The sequence below is a fragment of the Cydia strobilella genome, chromosome 21 (genome assembly GCF_947568885.1).
Source record: "Cydia strobilella chromosome 21, ilCydStro3.1, whole genome shotgun sequence".
Lineage (NCBI taxonomy): Eukaryota > Metazoa > Arthropoda > Insecta > Lepidoptera > Tortricidae > Cydia > Cydia strobilella.
This window is the reverse complement of record NC_086061.1, coordinates 6,547,402-6,568,999: the sequence shown is the minus strand read 5'-3', so window position 1 is coordinate 6,568,999 and position 21,598 is coordinate 6,547,402. Positions and strand designations below refer to the sequence as shown.

Sequence of the window (21,598 nt, the reverse complement as noted above, 5' to 3'; positions counted from 1 at the left end):
ACTATGGAATGTAGAGTTGTTGATGGTTCGAAAGATTTCTCCTCTACATTAATAATATTAGCTTGGAGTTCATGTTCAAGTATGGGAATAAACTGATGCTCAAGCGTGGGAGAAGCTTCTTCCTTAAGCGTTTTTCTTTGTGTAGGAATATATTTGACCTCTCCTTTAATAGTTAACTTGTCGTACATGTATATATTTTCTTCTTTAAAATGAAGATGGCAAATATAATCATTTGCTTTTAATGCAATTCCTAACGACTTTTTCCAACTTTCTAACCGTGCTGGAGTCTGGGAATTAAGAAACATGAAGAATGGTTGAAGTAAAATTGTTAATTTACTAAAAAAAATTATAAAAGTAACAATTTAATACTTTTTTTAAATATTTTACAAACTTACCGTTGGTCGGAAAAATGATATGGACTTCGTAACATTTTTCAGATTTTTCACCTTACGCCCACTTTGGCAACTGTTTACGACGCAAATTTTTCCCATATTTATTTAATTTATATATATATCCTATATAGCGGCGGCTTTGCCCCAAGGCCTGGTTGGTAAGCCCAGGCCCGGGGCGGCGGTGGCTAATAGATAACAGGGGTGGCAGTCTAAATAATGCGTACTGAGAAAGGGGCGGCTAGTTTGACTGCAAGGTACCTAGCACTTGGTTCCTAGGCGGGCAAGACTTTAAATCTGCGAAATATGAAATCCTAAATCGTTATTAAAATAAATATGTATCTTAAACATTTAAATAACAATTTTAAATCACTGACAGCGCACTTCACTCCGTCAATGAAGTCTAATTTCATGTCATATCGTTGTGCCACCCTAGCGCTACCGGACAGATTTCGAACTATTATTTACAGCTAACTGCTGTACACTTTTACACTTTTGGATACATGAAGATTCGTTTCCTTAACTCTACATTCCATACAAAAGACTAAAGAACAGCTGTCAGTCATTGAAGTGACAAGTGAGATTTGACATTTCGAACTATGGAAAAGACCCATCTACACTAGCGGCGAATTCATACGCGTTAGCCCTCATTTAGCGTTTACAAATGGCTTAAAGGACTCGCATCCAGGCCATAAATGTTAAAAAAAAAGCGTTTACAAAGTTAAATGAATCATATTTCGGAGACAACAAAAAATATACATTATAGTTGGTCAAACCAAATTGGCAGTAAATCTGGTGTTGCGGGTGTCCATGGGCGGCGGTAATCGCTTGCCATCAGGTGATCCGTCTGCTAGTTTGCCTCCTATTTTATAAAAAAAAAAAAATAAGAACAAAAAAAACTATACTCATCCTTGTCTTTAGGGTGCTGGTGCTAGTACTAGTGTAAGATAAAGATAATATGATTCTCTCTGTCTATGTTTGAAATAAGACAGTCCTTTGACAAACGATAGTATATATTTCAAAAAATTGAAAAATGTACTTGGTTATTTACTAAAAAATAAGCATCAAAGATAATATCTTTTAAATCATTATTGAACTCACCAACAAATACGTGAACCTTCGTAAACCACATCCAGGTAATATTTTCTCCGGGCAACCCTTCATTTAATTTCAAATTTCGAACGACCCGAACGACTGACGGGCTGTCAAGTATTGTTATGAATGCACTTATTGCACTAGTGTTATGCTAGTGTATTCATTTGAGTTTTAATTTGTTTTCCACGCCTTAAACAACAATGAGTGAGACAAAACTTAGTAGTGCTGAAGTGCCCGCAAAATTTGCAGACTGGCTGCTGGCAATGGGTTGTCCCCCTGAAAAAGTACCGACAGTGGACAAAACCTCACAGTATGTTTCTTCTCAAGTGATTTTAAAGTTACAGCCTTGTTTTAAGGTATTAAATTTCATTGTTATGTTTGCAGGATGTGCTGTGGAACATACTATTTAGTGTGGCGTAGTCTTATGGAACAGGTAGAATCAAAAGACATCATAAAACAGAAGAGACTGCAAGTTTTCGCTGATGATGTCAGGAGGTGTAAGAAAAAGAATCTATTTACAGTAGTAAGTGAAGTTTAGCGATGTTTTCATAATAACAATAATTCCGTTTAGTTCTGTAATACTCTTGAAGTGTTAACAATCTCATTAGAAGCTGGGAAAGCTTTAACAAACATCAATTAAAATTCAAGTGATTTTTGCCAAAAATTCTGACAATCCTATCGCCAGTGGAGATTCTGGTGTACCACCTCCTATTCTTTACTCTTGAATTCCTTAAAAACTTTTTTCCTTAACTTTAACAAACTTTTTTGCTTCAAATTCTCATTATAATTTTATGAATCCTCCACCAACATTTATGTCTCTGTTTGACCCAATGGTTGACTGGTAGAGTATGCCTTTTGGCATTAAGTCCGCCATTTCTACATTTTTATTTGTTTGTGCATTAAAGTTTAAATAAATAAATAAATAAATAAAGGTAATAAATAAATAAATAAACATGTCTAAATTAACAAATTTCAGCTTGACACAAATGTGCTGATACCGCCGGAGCTCACTCTGTGGAGGCAACAAACTGAAGTGCGGCAGGAGGTGCTTGAAGCCGAAGCCCGCATCACTGAAGCTAAGAGAGACCTCAGTGAGGTCATGGACAAGGTGTCTAGCAAAAGTAAGAATTTCAGTTAACACTTTAATTGGAGTTATGGCTGCTTCTTGCTATGGAGTTATTGGCTAAACTTTGCATGCTATTATTAGATACATATCATGGTTTACATGTTATCTGCTTTTACATGTGTTTAGTCAGTCATATTCATTCAGAAAACTAAATTTAGTCATGTAAGAATTGGCTCATAGAGCTATTAACCACAGCTGATGTTAATGAAATGAACTAAACTTTCGTTGTGCTCATTTTGACAGATATTGCCATATGCAATATGTTATGTGAAAAAAGCGTAAATACATGTTTAGTATAGCCTAAGCAAGCCTACATATTTTAGAGCCAAAACAAAATGAATATTTGAAATACACACTATACTACTACTACTACTACACACACACACACACACACACACACACTACTACTATTACAAATTGAAAATGGAGAATGAAAAAAGACAACCCTTCAGTGGGCAAGACTGAAAAAAATCCTCAATTCAAGCCTCAATCAAAATCCTAAAATTCTGATGGTAATGATGATGTTATCTTCTTCTTCTCAGTCGGATACTCTTGTCAGAGCAGTCGTGGTCATTGAGGTCGTTGTACGGCTTTTTTTGTAGTTTCCCGCCATGCTTCTCTATTTATTGCATTCCGCACGCACAGATTTAAAGGTGACTCGGTGAGAGCTTTGACTTGGTCAGTCCAATCATACCTCACAAAAAGACTGCAATATACTGAAATTACTAGAAAGTGTATTAAAAGGAAAACGGACGTAGTGTACATATCGGATGCAAGATGTATGGGACATGGCGTGCCTCAGGGAAGTGTTCTTGGCCCCTTGCTTTTTTTAATTTATATAAATGACATGCCCAAGGCCATTCCCTATCCTATGATCTTGTTTGCCGATGATAGTACCTCTATTATAAAATGCAGTAACCAGACTAACTATGAAAATGACATTAATAATGTAATAACTGACATAATAATTTGGCTTAGTAATAATAATTTAGTAATTAATTTGACAAAAACGAATATTATGCATTTTTACCAGCGAATTAAACCAGAGGATATTAATATTAATTATAATGGAAATATAATAGATACCATAGGAGTGACCAAATTTCTAGGATTATTCATTGACAGCCAACTTACTTGGAAATACCATATAAATGATGTGTGTAAAAAATTAAGTAAGTCAGCATTCGCTCTTCATAAGCTTTCCAAGGTGGTAAATAATGAAGCTTTACTTGTTGCTTATCATGGACTTGTTGCATCGGTACTACGATATGGAGTCATCTTTTGGGGCAATGCAGCTGATAAAGACGCAGTACTTAAAGCCCAAAAAAGGTGTATACGATCTATGTGTGGTTTAAGAATGATGGATAGTGTTATTCCGTACTTTAAATCACTAAATATCCTAACTCTGCCCTGCCTATATATCCTGGAAATTTCTGTCTTTGTAAAATGTAATCCAAACCTTTTTGATAAAATTTCTGACACACGAAAGCTCCCTGTACGATCTCAATATAAAAATGATTTATGCCACAAAGTATGTAAAACAGCCATGATGCGCAAAAGTGTGCTAGGAATGGCACCTCAAATATATAATAAAATTCCGAACACTATAAAAGAATTAAATATTGTACATTTTAAGAAGACTTTAAAATCACTGCTAATCAAGAAATGTTACTATAGCGTACAGCAGTTCTTGAATGATAATAATTTATAGCTCGTTTTTCTATTTTTGTAATTCTTTTGTAGTTTTCTTTGAAATTTTCATTGTTGACATTCTTTAATATTTATTGTTTTAAATTTTATTATTATTGTGAATTATCTTTCTGTTCTTATTTATTATTTTTGTAATTGATTTGATTATTGAAGCATGAATACCTTAGACTAGCGCATGTTTAACTTAGTTTATATAGGTAAACAAATTCGTACGCCTAGCGGCAAAACATAGCGTTCGCAATATGCTCTAACTATAAGACCAATACAATGTACCTATGTTATAACGAATAAATGCATTCTGATTCTGATTCTGATTCTGATTCCATGATGTTATAGGTTGGTCTTTTTTGAGACCATTGCCCAATACAGAACACAATTTAAATTAAATGAAATATCATTTATTTCAAGTAATTTATAGACTCGTATTGACAATACAGAACACAATTTAACTTGAATTAAATATCATCTTCGGTTACCGCGATAGTTACTCATGAAATAAAACTATGAAAACGGATTATATCGCGTATATTGAATTTATAATACATCCCACCACCAACCACGTTGACCACGAACGCTGTAAAGAGTTCGAAACGTCGGGATGTATTATAAATTCAATATACGCGATATAATCCGTTTTCATAGTTTTATTTCTTGAATTAAATATCATTTATTTCAAGTAATTTATAGACTTATATTTAAAACAATACCTGAGTTGTTTGTCCCCTAGGATTACCTAGCAGTTGAAACCATGTCAGGATAATTTACCTCCATTCACCAGTGTCCCAACATAACCTGGCCCGTCAGCGACTCCAAGACCTGCAGCGTAAAGGTTGGCTCCTCCAACTCCTTGCAGAGGAACTCCGCACCAAGAAGCAGGGCCTTGTTGAGGCACGCGCTATAGCCGAGGAGATGTGCGCTGTACAGGACCATACTGATGTGCAGGTGGGCCATTTAGTGAAACTTTTTACTATTGGGATCAATCAGTGGGTCTTAATTGGGTCAAAATTCTTTTCATTGTCTTGTTTTTTGTCCCCAAAAAATGGAGTGGAGCTTTTTGTATTTTTTCTCGTGTGAATTATAATCTACGGCTAGAAAGACACGCGATAGCATTCGACTTTTTTATTTATTTGATAAAAGACAAAAATACAAGCGTGACAGAGTGGTCAAAAACAAGACAACGAAAAGATTTATGACCCAATTACCTGAATAACTTTAACCAGTTTAAGCACACATTCCCTTTAAACTATACTTTGGTAAGCCCTCTCTGTCAGAGCCTTTTATTTTCCGCCTGCTACTGACGAAAATGGCTTGCCAAATTATAACTAACATTTTTGTTGCAGCCTAAATTAGACAGATGCGTATCGTCCCAGCGTCGTCAGCCAGCCGTCGGTGCGGCCTCCGCCGTGGCGTCCTCCACCATGATTAGCAATAGCAGCACAAACGTAGCCAACAATGGCGATTTGGAAGGTGAGACGACGTATTTCACATAAATACACGCGTAAAGCATGTGCCAGACGGCAGACAACCACAGTTTCTGCAACATGACCTTGGTAGAAAAACAGTGGTTTTAAGCCATGTAGCAAGTGGTTGAAACCAAATTCTGCATGACCTTTAAACGCCCTTGGTAGACAGGCGTGCTCTGCCAACCAATGGCAGAAGCAGTGGTTTAAAATCGTCTAGCCGCTTGTTGTAAACCACTCGCTTCTACCAAGGTCATGTTGCAGAAACTGTGGTTGTCTGCCGTCTGGCACATGCTTAATATAAATACATGTGAAATACACTACTATTTCACATTTGAAATAAGTACACCATGCCTTTCATTTTCCTTAACCAAAGAGTAATTGATTTTAAACAAGGTATAAAGTCTAAATAAAATCTACTACTATTAGGTACTTCAACAGTAACTAAATCTTGAGGGAACCCCTTGCCTCCTAAAGCCTCTTAAATGACAGGCTTGACTGTCCCATAATATTTGGGTTAGTCAAGCTTGTCAAAACAAATAAAGAAATTTAATTTAATTTTTAAATGGGGTTGGCAGCTGTCAAGGTTTTTATAGATGGTGGTTTTACCTGTCTTTAGTTGTTCCATGAGATTTGGTTTAAGGGGCTAGCATCCAGATCATGAAATTCCAAAAAAAAAAAAATTGATTATTTGTAGGATTGAAACTTGAAATTTTAAATTTTAATTGAAAGTGATGAATGCAATACAACAGTGAATTTTGAACTCTACAGAGGAGCACATAAGTCAGCTAGTGGCGTGCCGCGGCGACACGCTGTGGGCGGAACTATACGCGCGTAGAGCAGCTCTTGTCAACTCATTGAGCAGCAAAGAAGAGCCCACAGTTGATAATAACCGGTAAGTACAGCAACCAATTTTGAACTCTAGAGGAGCACATAAGTCAGCTAGTGGCGTGTCGCGGCGACCCACTGTGGGCGGAATTATACGCGCGTAGAGCAACTCTTGTCAACTCATTGAGCAGTAGAGGAAAGCCCACAGTGGATAATAACCGCTATGTACAGCAACCAATTTTGAACTCTAGAGGAGCACATAAGTCAGCTAGTGGGGTGTCGCAGCGACCCACTGTGGGCGGAACTATACGCGCGTAGAGCAGCTCTTGTCAACTCATTGAGCAGCAAAGAAGAGCCCACGGTGGATAATAACCGGTATGTATAGCATCCAATTTTGAACTAGGAGCACATAAGTCAGCTAGTGGCTTGTCGCGGCGACGCGCTGTGGGCGGAGCTATACGCGCGTAGAGCAGCTCTTGTCAACTCATTGTGCAGCAAAGAAGAGCCCACGGTGGATAATAACCGGTATGTATAGCATCCAATTTTGAACTAGGAGCACATAAGTCAGCTAGTGGCGTGTCGCGGCGACGCGCTGTGGGCGGAGCTATACGCGCGTAGAGTAGCTCTTGTCAACTTATTGAGCAGTAGAGAGCCCACAGTGGACAATAACCGATATGTATAATTAAGTTATCTACAATAATGTACGCAAGAACAATGAAAACGGTAAAGTTTGTATGATTTTATTGCAGTTCATTGAATGAAAATTGTAGTAAGTATTGCTTAGTCTCTTAAAATAACAGTTTGACTAGACAGCTCGGATTTGCCTTAAACAAACTCATTAAATCCGAACACGTTAGAATCTTGAGTAATCTAATCTATGCCTCACTAAAGAAGACAAAAAACCAAACAAAAATTTCATGCCAAATGCTGTCACGTATGGCGCTCCCACGGTACATGTAAGCATTGTCACTGTCAAGAGCAAACTTGGCGTGGTCGAGCGTCTGGTCCGCGATAAAATGTATATCTAATTATTTCCAACTCTTCATTCTCTACCATTATTAGTAAATGTGTGTACTTAATATCATTCTTACATTATTATACTTAATAATTTAATGTTTTTTATAGGCCTAGTTTCCAAGCGGTCCTAATCGAGACTGCAGCACTGCAATGCACTTTGACACTAGAAGCTTTCAAGTGTCGTGAAATGACGAGACTCGCTCAACAACGTCTTGCACAAGCTGTTGATGCTTTAAACGTAAGTACAGGTTGCACCACAAATACTACAGTAAAGTACTGTAGTGCAGTCAGCAGAAGCTGCTAACTGTACTAAGTACAAAATTCTTGCTGTGTAACTTATCAAAACCTATATTTTTGAGTCTGAAAAAAAAAAGGCTACGAATTACTTTTCCCTTTCGTGATGTATGTCGCCGATGACGCATTATCTAATGCCCACCAGCAGTAGTAGACTTTTCTTGCTCCAAATAATTGAATGACATAATATTGGAACATCACAATATTTTTATTAAACCGGCCAAGTGCGAGTTGGACTCGCGCACGAAGGGTTCCGTACCATTACGCTCAAAAACGGCGAAAAAATCACGTTGTATGAGAGCCCCACTTAAATATTTATTTTATTCTGTTTTAGGGTTCCGTACCCAAAGGGTAAAAACGGGACCCTATTACTAAGACTCCCTGTCCGTCTGTCTGTCCGTTTGTCAGTCTGTCTGTCACCAGGCTGTATATCATGAACCGTGACAGTTGAAATTTTCAAGTATGATGTATTTCTGTTGCCGCTATAACAACAAATACCAAAAATACGGTGGGTGAGTCCGACTCGCACTTGTCCGGTTTTTTTAACAACAGTTATACCAAAGATAGATATAACTCCGTAATAGATGGATACAGTCTAAGGAAAAAACGTGCCTCGAAAATCACGAAAATTTTATTCTCGATCAGATGGCGCCACTAGATTTGGCCTACTCTCGTATAGAGGGCGTTGACGGTTTCGTTTGTTATTTATAATTTTAACGCATATCAGTGAAAGAACATGGGTCAAAATCATTTAAAAATAATTAATGCAAATAAAAAAATCATTAATCCATCGCATTTATTTATTTTCGGATTTATTTATTATTTTTTATCATATTTTTATGAATCTTCATTTTTAGTTTTAAAGTATGTCGATAGATGGCAGTGAATTTACAGTGGTTACAAAATTTACTATGACAGTACCGCTCTCTTATTATATCCTCTTTGGTTATACTGTTACAGAGTCAACTAACCGGCGAATCCTGCGAGCTGCTGGTGCTCCGGTGCGAGCGCGCGCGAACAGAGGCGCGAGTGCTCGCACTGCGCGACGCGCTGCGACTACTCACCCAGGCCGAGGGGTTGTTTGCCACCAGCCGAGCTGAGCCGCAGCCTGCGCACAACCAGATATATAAGATTGATAAAGCTATTGTAAGTGCGTGTAATCGCAGTGCGTTCTAAGCCATAGTGACCAAATTGTTAAAAAAAAAAACTGTTACTATTTTTAATAGGTTATTAATAATAACTAGAGATGTACCGACTAGTCGCCGACTAGTCGGGAAAGCCGACTATCCGGCCACATTTGTAGTCGGCGATTAGTCGGCGACTAGTCGGCCAAAATGGCCGATTAGTCGGCCTATTATTACTTACAGGAAACCATACTAAACAAACCAAATAAACAGCAAACATTTATTAAATGGTGAATACTCATTTTATTCAAATTAATAAAATTGTACTTTAAACCTATTAATGGTGCATACGAATATTTTAGTCCATATTAATATATTCAACTTATGTGTAGGGAGTAGATAACAAGATAGATTCATTAATTTTCTTAAAGAATAAGACATAGTTCTTTACACTAAAGGATATTAGCAACCAAATCTTTTCACTAAAAGATCGTCAGCTTCAAATTGAAACAGCAAAAACAACAATTTATGAAGTAAAATATTTAAATATTGTTATTATTTATTGTTAATAATAAATAAATGAACAATGTCACACACAAAAAAGAGATGTCAATCTAGGGCAAACCTTGGACAGGTATTGTCGAAATATCAAAAAAGTATGTATGTCGTCACAGTCAGTACAATAACTATTATGTAGTTGTACAATAATAATAGTATTACAGTAGGTAGGTAATTTTTATTTGAGGTGTTTTCAATTAAATTCCTAGAAGCCACTAAGATATCAACCTCACAAAACGCGGGTCTCTTAAGGAAAATATATTTTGCTCAAAATGCTTAAATGGCAATTGGCTTTTGGACGGATTTTTTTTATTCGGTTTGTTGTCGTAATATGTATCACGTTAAATATGTATTTCCTTTATTAAATTATCATTAAATTGCTTGAAATATTAAATAAAATGTACGAAAATTGCACACGGAAAGCTTAAGCGACGCAAGGAGCAAAACAATTATTTTTCAAATGCATCCGAACTTAGACAAAGCTACTGCAGTGATCACCCGAATGTAAATTTAAAAAAATAATGATTTATGGATTTGGCCGACTAATCGGCCATCCGAGCGCCGACTAGTCGGCTAGTCGGCCAAATCAATAGTCGGTACATCACTAATAATAACATAAACTTTACAGGAATCCAAGAGAGACGAAATTAAAAGCGTCACATCGTCTCTAGCTACGACGGAGAGGAAAATACAGAACGTGAGAGAGTGTCTAACAACCATTTTTAATAGTTTTCGCAACGATGCACCGGAGGAAAATATCAGCCACGCCAGAGGTAAATAGATGTGTCGTTCTCAAGCAAAAGGTACCACATTGTCGCTTACCATAAGGGTGAAATTTGCTTGCACCTCTATACGAATAACCAGTCAGAGCGTCCTTCTGGTAAGCGACAATGTGGTACCTTTCACTTGAGAACGACACAAATAGATAATTGTAAGACATTCTTACATATATTGACTAAGCTTCACAGTGAGTTCCGTACCTCAAAAGGAAAAAACGGAACCCGTATAGGATCACTCGTGCGTCTGTCTGTCTCTCCGTCTGTCACAGCCCATTTTCTCCAAAACAACCTACCAATTAAATTGAAATGTGGTACACATATTATTATGTGAATTGGTTACCCAAAGACGGACATGTAACGTAAACAAATGAATTTTAAACATGGGAGCCACTTTTAGGACGTAAATGAGAAAATTAAAAAATAAAGTTTTTCAAACTACCTATATCGTGTTACACATCAAATTAATGAAAGACCTTATTTTAAGAATCTCAAATATATTTTGTTTTGTAATTTTAAAATAAATTGTTTTGAAGTTATTAAAGAAAATAGACAAAAGATGACCATTCCCCCCCCCCTCCTTTATCTCCGAAACCACAGGTTTTAGTTTTGAAAAAAATACACAAAATAGTTCTTTACCTATAGATGACAGGAAAACCTATTACTCCTATTAGATATGTGCAGTCAAGCGTGAGTCGGACTTAATTACTTAGTTTTTGATCCGACTCCTACGGATTTTTTAAAGACATTTCACTCACGTTTGAAAATTGTGTAATGTACGGAACCCTTGGAACGCGAGTCCGATTCGCACCTGCCCGGTTTTTCCTTTTGAGGTACGGAACCCTCGGTGGGCGAGAACTCGCACTTCGGTTGTTATTATAAAGTAGTGTAAATTTCAAGATAGGATTATACTGAATTCCACAGGTTTGCAGCTAGACCTGCCCTCAGACTCCATAGCAAGCCTCCGTCAGTTCTACGAGAAACGGCGTTCGCGAGCCAAGATGGAACTGAGCATGGAATTCGACGTCTCGGAAAATTCATTTAATGACCAATCAGGTACTTGCAGCAACTCTTAACTCATCATCAGTACACCTCAAACCTTAGACCTGCCCGCGGACTCCATAGGAAGTCCGTCAGTTCTACAAGACCTTAGACCTGCCCGCGGAGTCCATATCAAGTCCGTCAGTTCTACGAGACCGCAGACCTGCCCGCGGACTCCATATCAAGTCCGTCAGTTCTACGAGACCGTAGACCTGCCCGCGGACTCCATATCAAGTCCGTCAGTTCTACGAGACCGCAGACCTGCCCGCGGACTCCATATCAAGTCCGTCAGTTCTACGAGACCGCAGACCTGCCCGCGGACTCCATATCAAGTCCGTCAGTTCTACGAGACCGCAGACCTGCCCGCGGACTCCATATCAAGTCCGTCAGTTCTACGAGACCGTAGACCTGCCCGCGGACTCCATATCAAGTCCGTCAGTTCTACGAGACCGTAGACCTGCCCGCGGACTCCATATCAAGTCCGTCAGTTCTACGAGACCGCAGACCTGCCCGCGGACTCCATATCAAGTCCGTCAGTTCTACGAGACCGCAGACCTGCCCGCGGACTCCATATCAAGTCCGTCAGTTCTACGAGACCGTAGACCTGCCCGCGGACTCCATATCAAGTCCGTCAGTTCTACGAGACCGTAGACCTGCCCGCGGACTCCATAGCAAGTCCGTCAGTTCTACGAGACCTACCTGCCCGCGTACTCCTTAGCTAGTCCGTCAGTTCTACGAGACCTTAGACCTGCCCGCGGACTCCATATCAAGTCCGTCAGTTCTACGAGACCGCAGACCTGCCCGCGGACTCCATAGCAAGTCCGTCAGTTCTACGAGACCTACCTGCCCGCGTACTCCTTAGCTAGTCCGTCAGTTCTACGAGACCTTAGACCTGCCCGCGGACTCCATAGCAAGTCCGTCAGTTCTACAAGAGACAAGAGCGCGCCAAGATGGAGCTAAGCATGGAATTTGCCGTCACGTAAAATTATTTTAATGACCAATCAGGTAAAACCAAAGAGGATATAATAAGATAGAGTGGTACTGTCATAGTAAATTTTGTAACCACTGTAAATTCACTGCCATCTATCTACATACTTTAAAACTAAAAATGAAGATTTATAAAAATACGTTAAAATGTATTTCAATATGGATAAATGATTTTTTTATTTGCATTAATTATTTTTATATGATTTTGACCACTGTTCTTTCACTGATATGCGTTAAAATTATAAATAACAAACGAAACCGTCAACGGGCGTTGCTAGTAGCTAGTAGGCCAAAGCTAGTGGGCCTATTTGATCGAGAATCAAATTTTCGTGATTTTCGAGGCACGTTTTTTCCTTAGACTGTATCCATCTATTACGGAGTTATATCTATCTTTGGGTAAAACTGTTTTGCTAGACTTATATTGACCGGGATATAGACCGTGACCGTTTTGTATTATTTGTGTATTTGGGTGACGAGTCACCCGTGAACATGATGCATGTAACTGCGTCGAAATATTGGGAGCTCACAAATAATACAAAAGGTAATCACGGTCTATATCCCGGTCAATATAAGTCTAGTGAAACTAACCGTGAATCATTCAAAAACTCTAAAACTGTTTTGGTTTTTGTTATGCCAATTTCACTGAAAGAATACAATTTTATTGACTGGTTACCCACAAAACTTGATAAAGAACATATTATAAAAAGTGGTCACAGCCATGAAGGTTCACCTGATTATCTACTTTTTGGTATTTATATTGAGAGCAATACAAATACCAAAAACAATACAATACAATACAATATATACAATTTATTCTAATTGGTATGTGTATACCTAATTTCAAATTTGTATGCCTGTCGGCGAAGCATAGCGTTCTATAATACTTTTTGTACTTACCAACACTGTTACCTATGTTTACAAATAAATCATTTGAGTTGAGTTGAGTTGAGCAGTTTACAATTTTTTATGTATATCTTTTAGATTTGGGCAACGCACGATTCATTGATGAGCTGAGGATATACTTGAAGAAATTCAATTTGGAGAAAAATAGAAAACTTGTTTTAGAAAGGTGTGTATACTGTGTATCATACATAATCACTTTTCTTAAAATCTCTGTTTTAGGAAGAGAACGCAGAGTTTTATACGTAATATTAAAAAAAACTATGATAGCAGAATGTTTTCTTTGTCGAATTATATTTTTTTATTTTTTCAAAATGGCGGATTGCAACTTACAGGCATACTATTTAGTAAAGGTGCATATTCAGCTAATTCAGCTTACATTATTTTCAAGTTGACAACGAACACCACAAGTAATTGCCTCATTGATTAAGCGCAAGTCAAATAATACGTATAGCTTTATTATTTGGGACACTGAAAGTTATTCTTACTCATTCATATTTTTACAGTATATATACTACCTACTATCAGTGCCAGGGGATGTTAAAACCATATCAATATTATTGAGAAATGTTATTGAGAATATATCTAAATCATGTTAATGGTCTATACGTCATTGAAAATTAAAGGTTCTAGCTTTAGCCATCACAAAATTACAGAACGTTGAAAATGGCCTGAGTGGCCTCGAGAAAAGGATGGTACGGCCGTGCCTCTTTGTTTTGCTCGACTTGGCGGAGGCACTGCCGTGCCCCTAGATACACGTGCGAATAGGCAACTTGCCACTCGTTGCGAATTTCCTATTTTTCGCACTTGTATCGTAAATAACTATTACAGTACGAGCCAAAATCTTTGTCACTTCTATATTCTTATTTTCAGCGGCGAAAAAATCTGGATATTCGAAACGCTCCGATCCGCCGCTTCCCGCCTGCAAACTCGCTGGCTCACCGCCGACAGCGCAGGCGGCCTTACGTGCCCGTCGCAGTCTCTTCCACACAACGTACTGAGCCTCGTCAAGGCTGTCGGTCATAAAGCTAGGCTACGGAGCATGGGGCAAAGTGAAATAGATTTCAATGTCAATATTGGTGAGTATTCTAACAAGTCTAACAACTCATGTTGTCTTTTTAGGGTTCCGTACCTCAAAAGGAAAAAACGGAACCCTTATAGGATCACTCGTGCGTCTGTCTGTCCGTCTGTCACAGCCTATTTTTTCCGAAACTACTGGACCAATTAAGTTGAAATTTGGTATACATATGTAAGTTTGTGACCCAAAGACGGACATGTAACGTAAACAAATGAATTTTAAACACGGGGACCACTTTTGGGGGTAAATGAAAAAATTAAAAAATAAAGTTTTTCAAACTATATCGTGTTACATATCAAATGAAAGAGCTCATTATGAGAATCTCAAATATATTATATTTATAATTTTGGGATAAACAGTTTAGAAGTTATGCAAGAAAATAGGCAAGGGGGGGGGGGGGCTTTATCTCCGAAACTAGTGGGTCAAAAATTTTGAAAAAAATACACAAAATAGATCTTTACCTATAGATCCACAGGAAAACCTATTAGAAATGTGCAGTCAAGCGTGAGTCGCACTTAATTACTTAGTTTTTGATCCTACCCCTACGGGTTTTTTAAAGACATTTCACTCACGTTTCACATAAAAAATACATTGTTTAAACTGTGTAATGTACGGAACCCTTGGAACGCGAGTCCGACTCGCACTTGGCCGGTTTTTAATAATAAAACTTCCTCAAGACACAGATATTAAATATATTAAAACGGGCACTCACATAGGTATTTGAAGTCAAAGATTGCTCGATATGTTTCGCTCCATAATGAGGAGCGTCAACGGGAGCACTAGTTAGTCGTTTGTTGACCGACGCAGATTATCTGCTTCTCTTTGATTTAAAATACGTAAGTGACACGTTTTAATATATTTAGGGTCACTTGCACCATTCACTAACCCGGGTTTAACCGGTTAAACCTGGAGTTACCATGGTTACCAGTACAATTTGACACTGGGTTAACGGTTTGACGGGTTAACCCCGAGTTAGTGAGATGGTGTAAGTAGCCCTTACAATTTGCTTTTTTTATTAAACTTGAAATATTTCCTTGTTTCAGACATCAACAAACACATAGACGAAGAAGACCAAATCATAGACAAAATAAAGAAACGGCTCAACGAGAACCTTCGCAGCCTCCAGAAGACCAGCGAGACCCTGGACCAGGGGAAAGAAAACCTTAGTCTATGGTCTAATAATCAGTTCAAAAACTATATATCGCATCAGAGAACGGTCGACGGCAAGCCGTATAAGGCTTATGAGGCATATTATTTGGAAGCGTTGAGTTTCTGAACGTTGTTTGTGGTAATCTTTAGATAAGTCACATGAACCTACCCAGGTAGCGTTTATACGTCATTATGACGTCAGCGACGTGACAGGTAAAGAACGATTCTGTGTATTTTTTTGTAAAAATTTTAGACCCAGTAGTTTCGGAGACAAAGGAGAAGGAATGATATCTTTTTTTAAACTTTTTTGAATAACTTCTATACTGTTTATCCTAAAATAATAAAAAATTAAATTCTCACATTGAGCTCTTTGATTTAATATGTAACACGATATAGTTTGAACGACTTTATGTTTTAATTTTCTCATTTACCTCCAAGTGACCCCCATGTTCAAAATTCATTTGTTTACGTTACATGTCTGTCTTTGAATTACAAACTTACGTATGTGTACTAAATTTTAACCTAATTGGTCCAGTAGTTTCGGAGAAAATAGGTGACAGATGGACAGAGAGACAGACGCACGAGTGATCCTATAAGGGTTCCGTTTTTCCTTTTGAGGTACGGAACCCTAAAATTAAAACAAAAATATTGTTCATGAGTTCATGACATGATAGATCTGATATCTAAGTAAACGAAATAGCTTCTAAGTTTATTCTCATAAGGCTTTATTTTGCATGAGTGACATTTTTATATGGCAAACAAAGGAAAAATGTAATGTTGTTAATTCTTATAATAATAAATGGATAACAAATATCATTGTTTCTTTTTTCATAAGCTTTATTGAGCATAATATAGATTATAGACAATTCCAATATCTATTCAGACATGTAATCATCTATACAGGTGTAACAAAAATACTGGGGATCCGAAGGGCATAATACGGTATCGTGTTCTGATCAGGAAAAAGTGGAAGAAATAGTTATTTACGATACAAGTGCGGAAAAGAGGAAATCCGAAACGAGTGGCGATAAATTAAAACACGACCGCAGGGTGTTTTAAATCGACACGAGTTGCGAATTACCTATTCGCACATGTGTCGTACAACGTTTTATAGTACATATGGCCCTTTTAAGCTTTCGACATATGCACGAAAAGTGCTCTTTACGCACCAGTGCGAGAAAGTAGCACCATATGTACTGTAATAGTTATCAGTGTCAGGCTCTTGATACCGGCTGACGCTCCACGCTCCACCCCGCACCAAAATGAGTTACTGCACCCCTTCCCTTACGTCTGACTGAAAACTGACAGAATAGAATATCAACTTAGTTCGATTGCCACCGCCGTGCAAAATGCCCGCATATTGTGCCTTGTACGGATGCTTGTCGACTTCGAAAGATGAAGAAAGGAGTTTTTTTCGTTTCCCGAAAAACGAAAATAGGTAAGCAATACGCTAGCATTGGATTTCCTTCAGCGCTAAAATACTGGTGCGAGTAGGTTCGCAAGTTGCTCTGGACATAACTACATTAGTAAAATATAATATTTTAAATTTAAGAGACGAAGACAAGATAAATATAATTCTTCTTCTTGAATCACTCTATCTATTTAACCCTTAAATGCATGATTTTTTGTATAACTTTTTAATAAATTGAAATAGATGTGTCATGCTGTATAAAAGTAATAAATGTGATTTTGGATAGCTGCATATTGAGCCACGGACCATCAAATATACGATGCATATATACATCATTTTTTTTTTTTTTTTTTTTTTTAATTTTTTTTCAAAAAAGTATAACACATTTTAAACTTATACAAGTTTCGCCAAACTTGCGTTTAACGGCGAAATGGTGCACTCATTTTCAATGTTAGTACCTTAATCTAAATTTAATGATTAACTTATATTACTAAGGTTATGCATTATGCATTTAAGGGTTAAAAAAAAACCGCATCAAAATTCGTTGCGTAGTTTTAAAGATCTTCGCATACATAGGGCATACAGCATAGCATAGGGCATAGGGTTGACAAACAGACAGCGGGAAGCGACTTTGTTTTATACTATGTAGTGATGTATGAATTCACACAACACTAATCAATGTCACAGAATAAGTAATAATAATATTATTATCATACAGAACGGCCACGCACCGCGCCGCCCCGACTCGAATTACCTCGCCCCGCCACAGCAGACTGACGACCGTTTGACGACCGCTCAGTTCGGTTAGCGACGCGATCACGCGATGACGTAACGTAACGCTTACAATGCCGATGTATTGTGCGATGTATGGGTGCCTATCAGGTTGGAGAAATAAAGAAAGAAGTTTTTTCCGCTTCCCAAAAGACGAAAGCAGGTAAGTACAGAAAGCATTCGGGTACCTACCGTTCCCTTGTTCACTGTACACACAACGCTGAGTATTTGCGGCGTTTGAGTACTTAATTGGGCCTGGTCAGCCGCAACGCCGGCCCGAATGCGGGTCCCCTGAATGTGGGACTGTGCAAAGGTGTCGACACATGTTGCGTCCCACACCAGGGCCTTTCCTAATTTCCACGGCACCAACGTGGCTCCGTCGGGACGCTTGCCACGCCCACAGGTTCTAAAACCGCAGGCAAAGACACGGTGGCAAGCGCGCGACGGACCAAATCGTTAATAGTGCCGTGGCGGAATATTCAGCCGGCGCTTCTTGAGCATGAGAGGCCATGGCGGCCCAACTGGTCCACATCCTTGCCGCAGACGCACGTATGAGGAACACATATTCTGGACCCAAGCCTCAAGCATATTGCTATCCTTAAGCTACTTGGGTCCAGAACAGTGCCGCTCTGTCTAGATGGGAGAGCTTTTAACCAGTGGCCCGACTCGGGGGCCGAAGCCGAAACTGCCAGAATGCGCGCACGTTCTGAATCGTCCGGGCGGCGGGGGGCGGGTGTGTTCGATGAGTGAGGCATGGGCTATCTTTAGAAGAGGGGAGTCCCAATCCCGCTGACAATGACGAGCAACTGGGATGTCCGCACTTCATACTTAAATAGGTCGAATATTCGACATTCGAATTGCAAGCCATGTATGGCGAGTAGCGCGCCCGCCGTGTGTCAATGTGTAAAAAAAGCCCTAACCTAACCGCCACGGAAACTTTAGTTACGGAGGTAAGGCCACGGACTGGACGTCGGCGGTCAGCGGAGCGACGAGCGTTTTATGGGTTTTTTTTTGGGATTTGTCTCAAATTTTGAAAAGTAATTTATTTCAACGATTACCATCTTTTAAAATAACGATACTAATTACAAAACAAAAAAGAATAAAAAAATATGTGGTACAAACACTACTTATTTACTTTATTTTTTGAAGTTGTACGTTGTACCAACTGCATTCATTGAATTTCGATTCCAAAATCTACATAGGCGACAGTCGGTACTCGTTTGTGGTTTTGTTTTATTCATTATCATTTGGTTTTTTTGCAGGTGCAGACAATGGGTCATAGCTTCTGGGCGATATGATTTCGCGGATAAAGACGCGAAGTTTCTATATTCAAGTTACTACCTTTGTGATTTGCACTTTCTGAAAACAGACCGCCTAAAAAAGAAATTAAAAACATCAGCGGTTCCAACACAGAATCTGCCACAAGATTATGAGACCCGAACGAAAGCTACTCAAACTGAAGACTCTATTTTTAAGCAGATCTCTACACAAGATCAAGACATTGACAAGAAATTGCCTCTTGCGAGTCATTACTCGCAAGAGGCAATTTCAAAAAATTCAAATTGTTCAACACAAACTATTAAGTCTAGTAACTTACTTCGTAAAAGAAAACTTAAATGGGAAAATGATACTGAGAGTAAAAAGCGGAAGAATTCTGATAAACGGCATGAAAATGCGGCGGATTCCCAAAAAATACGGAAAAATTATTCTTCATGTACCCTCCAGTGACATGACGTGATCTTCTTCTTCCTTGGGTGAAGAGATGAAATGACTTTATTTGTAACGTAAAATTGGTTTTACATTAAAACTAATAATAAAATACACTACACTAATAGTAAATACTCCGCTCTCTGAAAACGACCGCTAAATATTGTTGCAGTGTAACTGTTACCCCGGATAGAGATAGATTCATGGTCACATATTTGTAATATATTTTTTCCTAAGAATAACTCGTGAATACAACTTTTCGAATTTAATTATTGATGTTAGAAAAGACAGATCCTGCAAAGGAAGTTTTTTTAGAATATCTAAGGGTAGGAGGGTTTATTATTATTTTTTAAATGAAGGTGCTTATTGAATAAAACATTACATTACAATATTTTTGATATCGGTTTTATTTATTCCCGTATAGAGTCCTCGGAAAGAGAAGAGTCGTGGAATGTTTCTGGCGCCATACATTTCACGACTCTAATCTTTCTGCACAGACTCTAGTATAATGTTATAGAATAGACCCCTTAGCGCCTACTTACTCTTACTCCATCGGGCTGCGTTTTTGGGCCAGCGGAAAGCGGGACGACAAACGAACGTTCAAGACCATTTCTACGCAGAGTTCAACGTACTTATGAATGGCCTTGAAATGGCGCTCGTCACTTCGCTGCCGCTGGCGCCTATTCCGCAGCCTAAGGCCACGGACTGGCTGGACGCAAGCAGCGAACGGCAATTCAAGGCCGTTCATACAATGTATCAATTGCTGTGATTTGCCGCTTGCGTACAGTCCGTGGCCTAAAACCGAATGGACACCACCCCGCACCTAAACGAATTACCTATCCCGCTGCAGTCGATTGACTGAAAATTGATGTAATTCCGACGTTTGTTTGTTCAATTCAAGGTGTATTTTAGATTTTGGAATCTTTATATAATTTCCATGCACTCAACTCAACATACGAACATGAAGAAACAGGGTAGATACCCCAAACTAATACTCACGGATTGGCTACGATACGATTGCCTAAAAAATTAGCCGCACTCCCGCCCTTCCCTTTCGCGTAAAATGGGGACGCGTTTTTGCGCGTCAACCCCTAGGGCTGGCATAAAAGTTACATAAGTGGCAAGTGCTGTGGGGAAATCATTGAAATTAAAGTGTTTATATACTACAACTAGCTTAATTAAAAAAATAGTTATTTGTGCAACAAGAGAGGAAAGTTGGTTTTTCTTGCGAGTGTTTATTTTGAGTCCCGAGAAAGCAAAAGATTCTAAGGTAGAATCTTGAGCGTAGCGAGGGACTCAAAAACACGAGATGTAAAATAACTTTGCTCTCGTGTTGCACACATAATTTTTCACCTCAGTAGTGAGAACATATTAAAGGTTAAAATGTATTTCGAATTACACAGAATAAACAGAAAAAAAAAAGTATTATAATATGTACGATACGATACGATACGAGACGAGACCGGACCGGACCGGACCGGACCGGACCGGACCGTACCGTACCGTACCGTAGTATGAAGTTCATGGCCTTCACTAAATTAAAAAGCTAAATTGTTTCACTCCCTGGAGTGAGGAAAGTCGCACTTTCCTCACTCCAGGGAGTGACGAAAGTAGGCTTGTTCGAGCTGCTGAGGTGAAAAATTAAATTCGTTATTCAAATAACAAATTCGGTTCGGCTTAAACTCGGGAGAAATTAAAATTACGACAGTTCGTCTATTTGTTATTATTTAAAAAATATACGTAACGTTACGGGTCTAACAAAATACGTTTTTATCCAACTTGTAGGTAGCGTTATATGTGCGAACTGCGAGGGTCACATCGTGCATCGGGGCGGTAGTAAGTTTGAAAGGCGGTAGGTATAGGTAATAGGTAAGCAGGTAGATAGGATTCCAGGAATCATGCATTTTGAAATTCCGGGAGTTTGGAAACACGCACGGGTATTCGAGAATGTGGACACCAGGATCCCTTGGACTGGGAATCTAGGACTTCTGATCTCCGGCATTCCGTGGGAAAATACGGATTTTTAAACCCCAGAACCGGGGATTCCGGAATTTCGTGATTAAGAGATGAGGGCTTTCAGTCAGAAACTTGAATTTATTATAAAACATGTACGTACTTATTATAAAAACCAGCTGACCCTTGCATAATGAAAGGACCCACCCTTTTGGAACGCTTTC

At 38.7% G+C, this 21,598-nt stretch overlaps 2 protein-coding genes across 2 annotated transcripts; both read left to right on the top strand.

Annotated features, from left to right (window-relative positions):
• Nucleotides 1–1,582: 1,582 nt before the first annotated feature.
• LOC134750869 (uncharacterized) lies at nucleotides 1,583–16,321 on the top strand. The gene is made up of 13 exons (XM_063686107.1): nucleotides 1,583–1,794; nucleotides 1,869–2,007; nucleotides 2,461–2,605; nucleotides 5,099–5,262; nucleotides 5,661–5,787; nucleotides 6,552–6,675; nucleotides 7,734–7,863; nucleotides 8,880–9,065; nucleotides 10,230–10,374; nucleotides 11,302–11,433; nucleotides 13,387–13,474; nucleotides 14,179–14,384; nucleotides 15,427–16,321. Exons 1-13 carry the CDS (start codon nucleotides 1,685–1,687, stop codon nucleotides 15,657–15,659), a joined length of 1,929 nt encoding a protein of 642 aa, XP_063542177.1. The 5' UTR covers nucleotides 1,583–1,684; the 3' UTR covers nucleotides 15,660–16,321.
• Nucleotides 16,322–17,744: 1,423 nt separating this feature from the next.
• On the top strand, nucleotides 17,745–19,666 carry LOC134751082 (52 kDa repressor of the inhibitor of the protein kinase-like). Its single transcript, XM_063686426.1, has 2 exons — nucleotides 17,745–17,877; nucleotides 18,977–19,666. Exons 1-2 carry the CDS (start codon nucleotides 17,789–17,791, stop codon nucleotides 19,440–19,442), a joined length of 555 nt encoding a protein of 184 aa, XP_063542496.1. The 5' UTR covers nucleotides 17,745–17,788; the 3' UTR covers nucleotides 19,443–19,666.
• The last annotated feature ends 1,932 nt before the right edge of the window (nucleotides 19,667–21,598 follow it).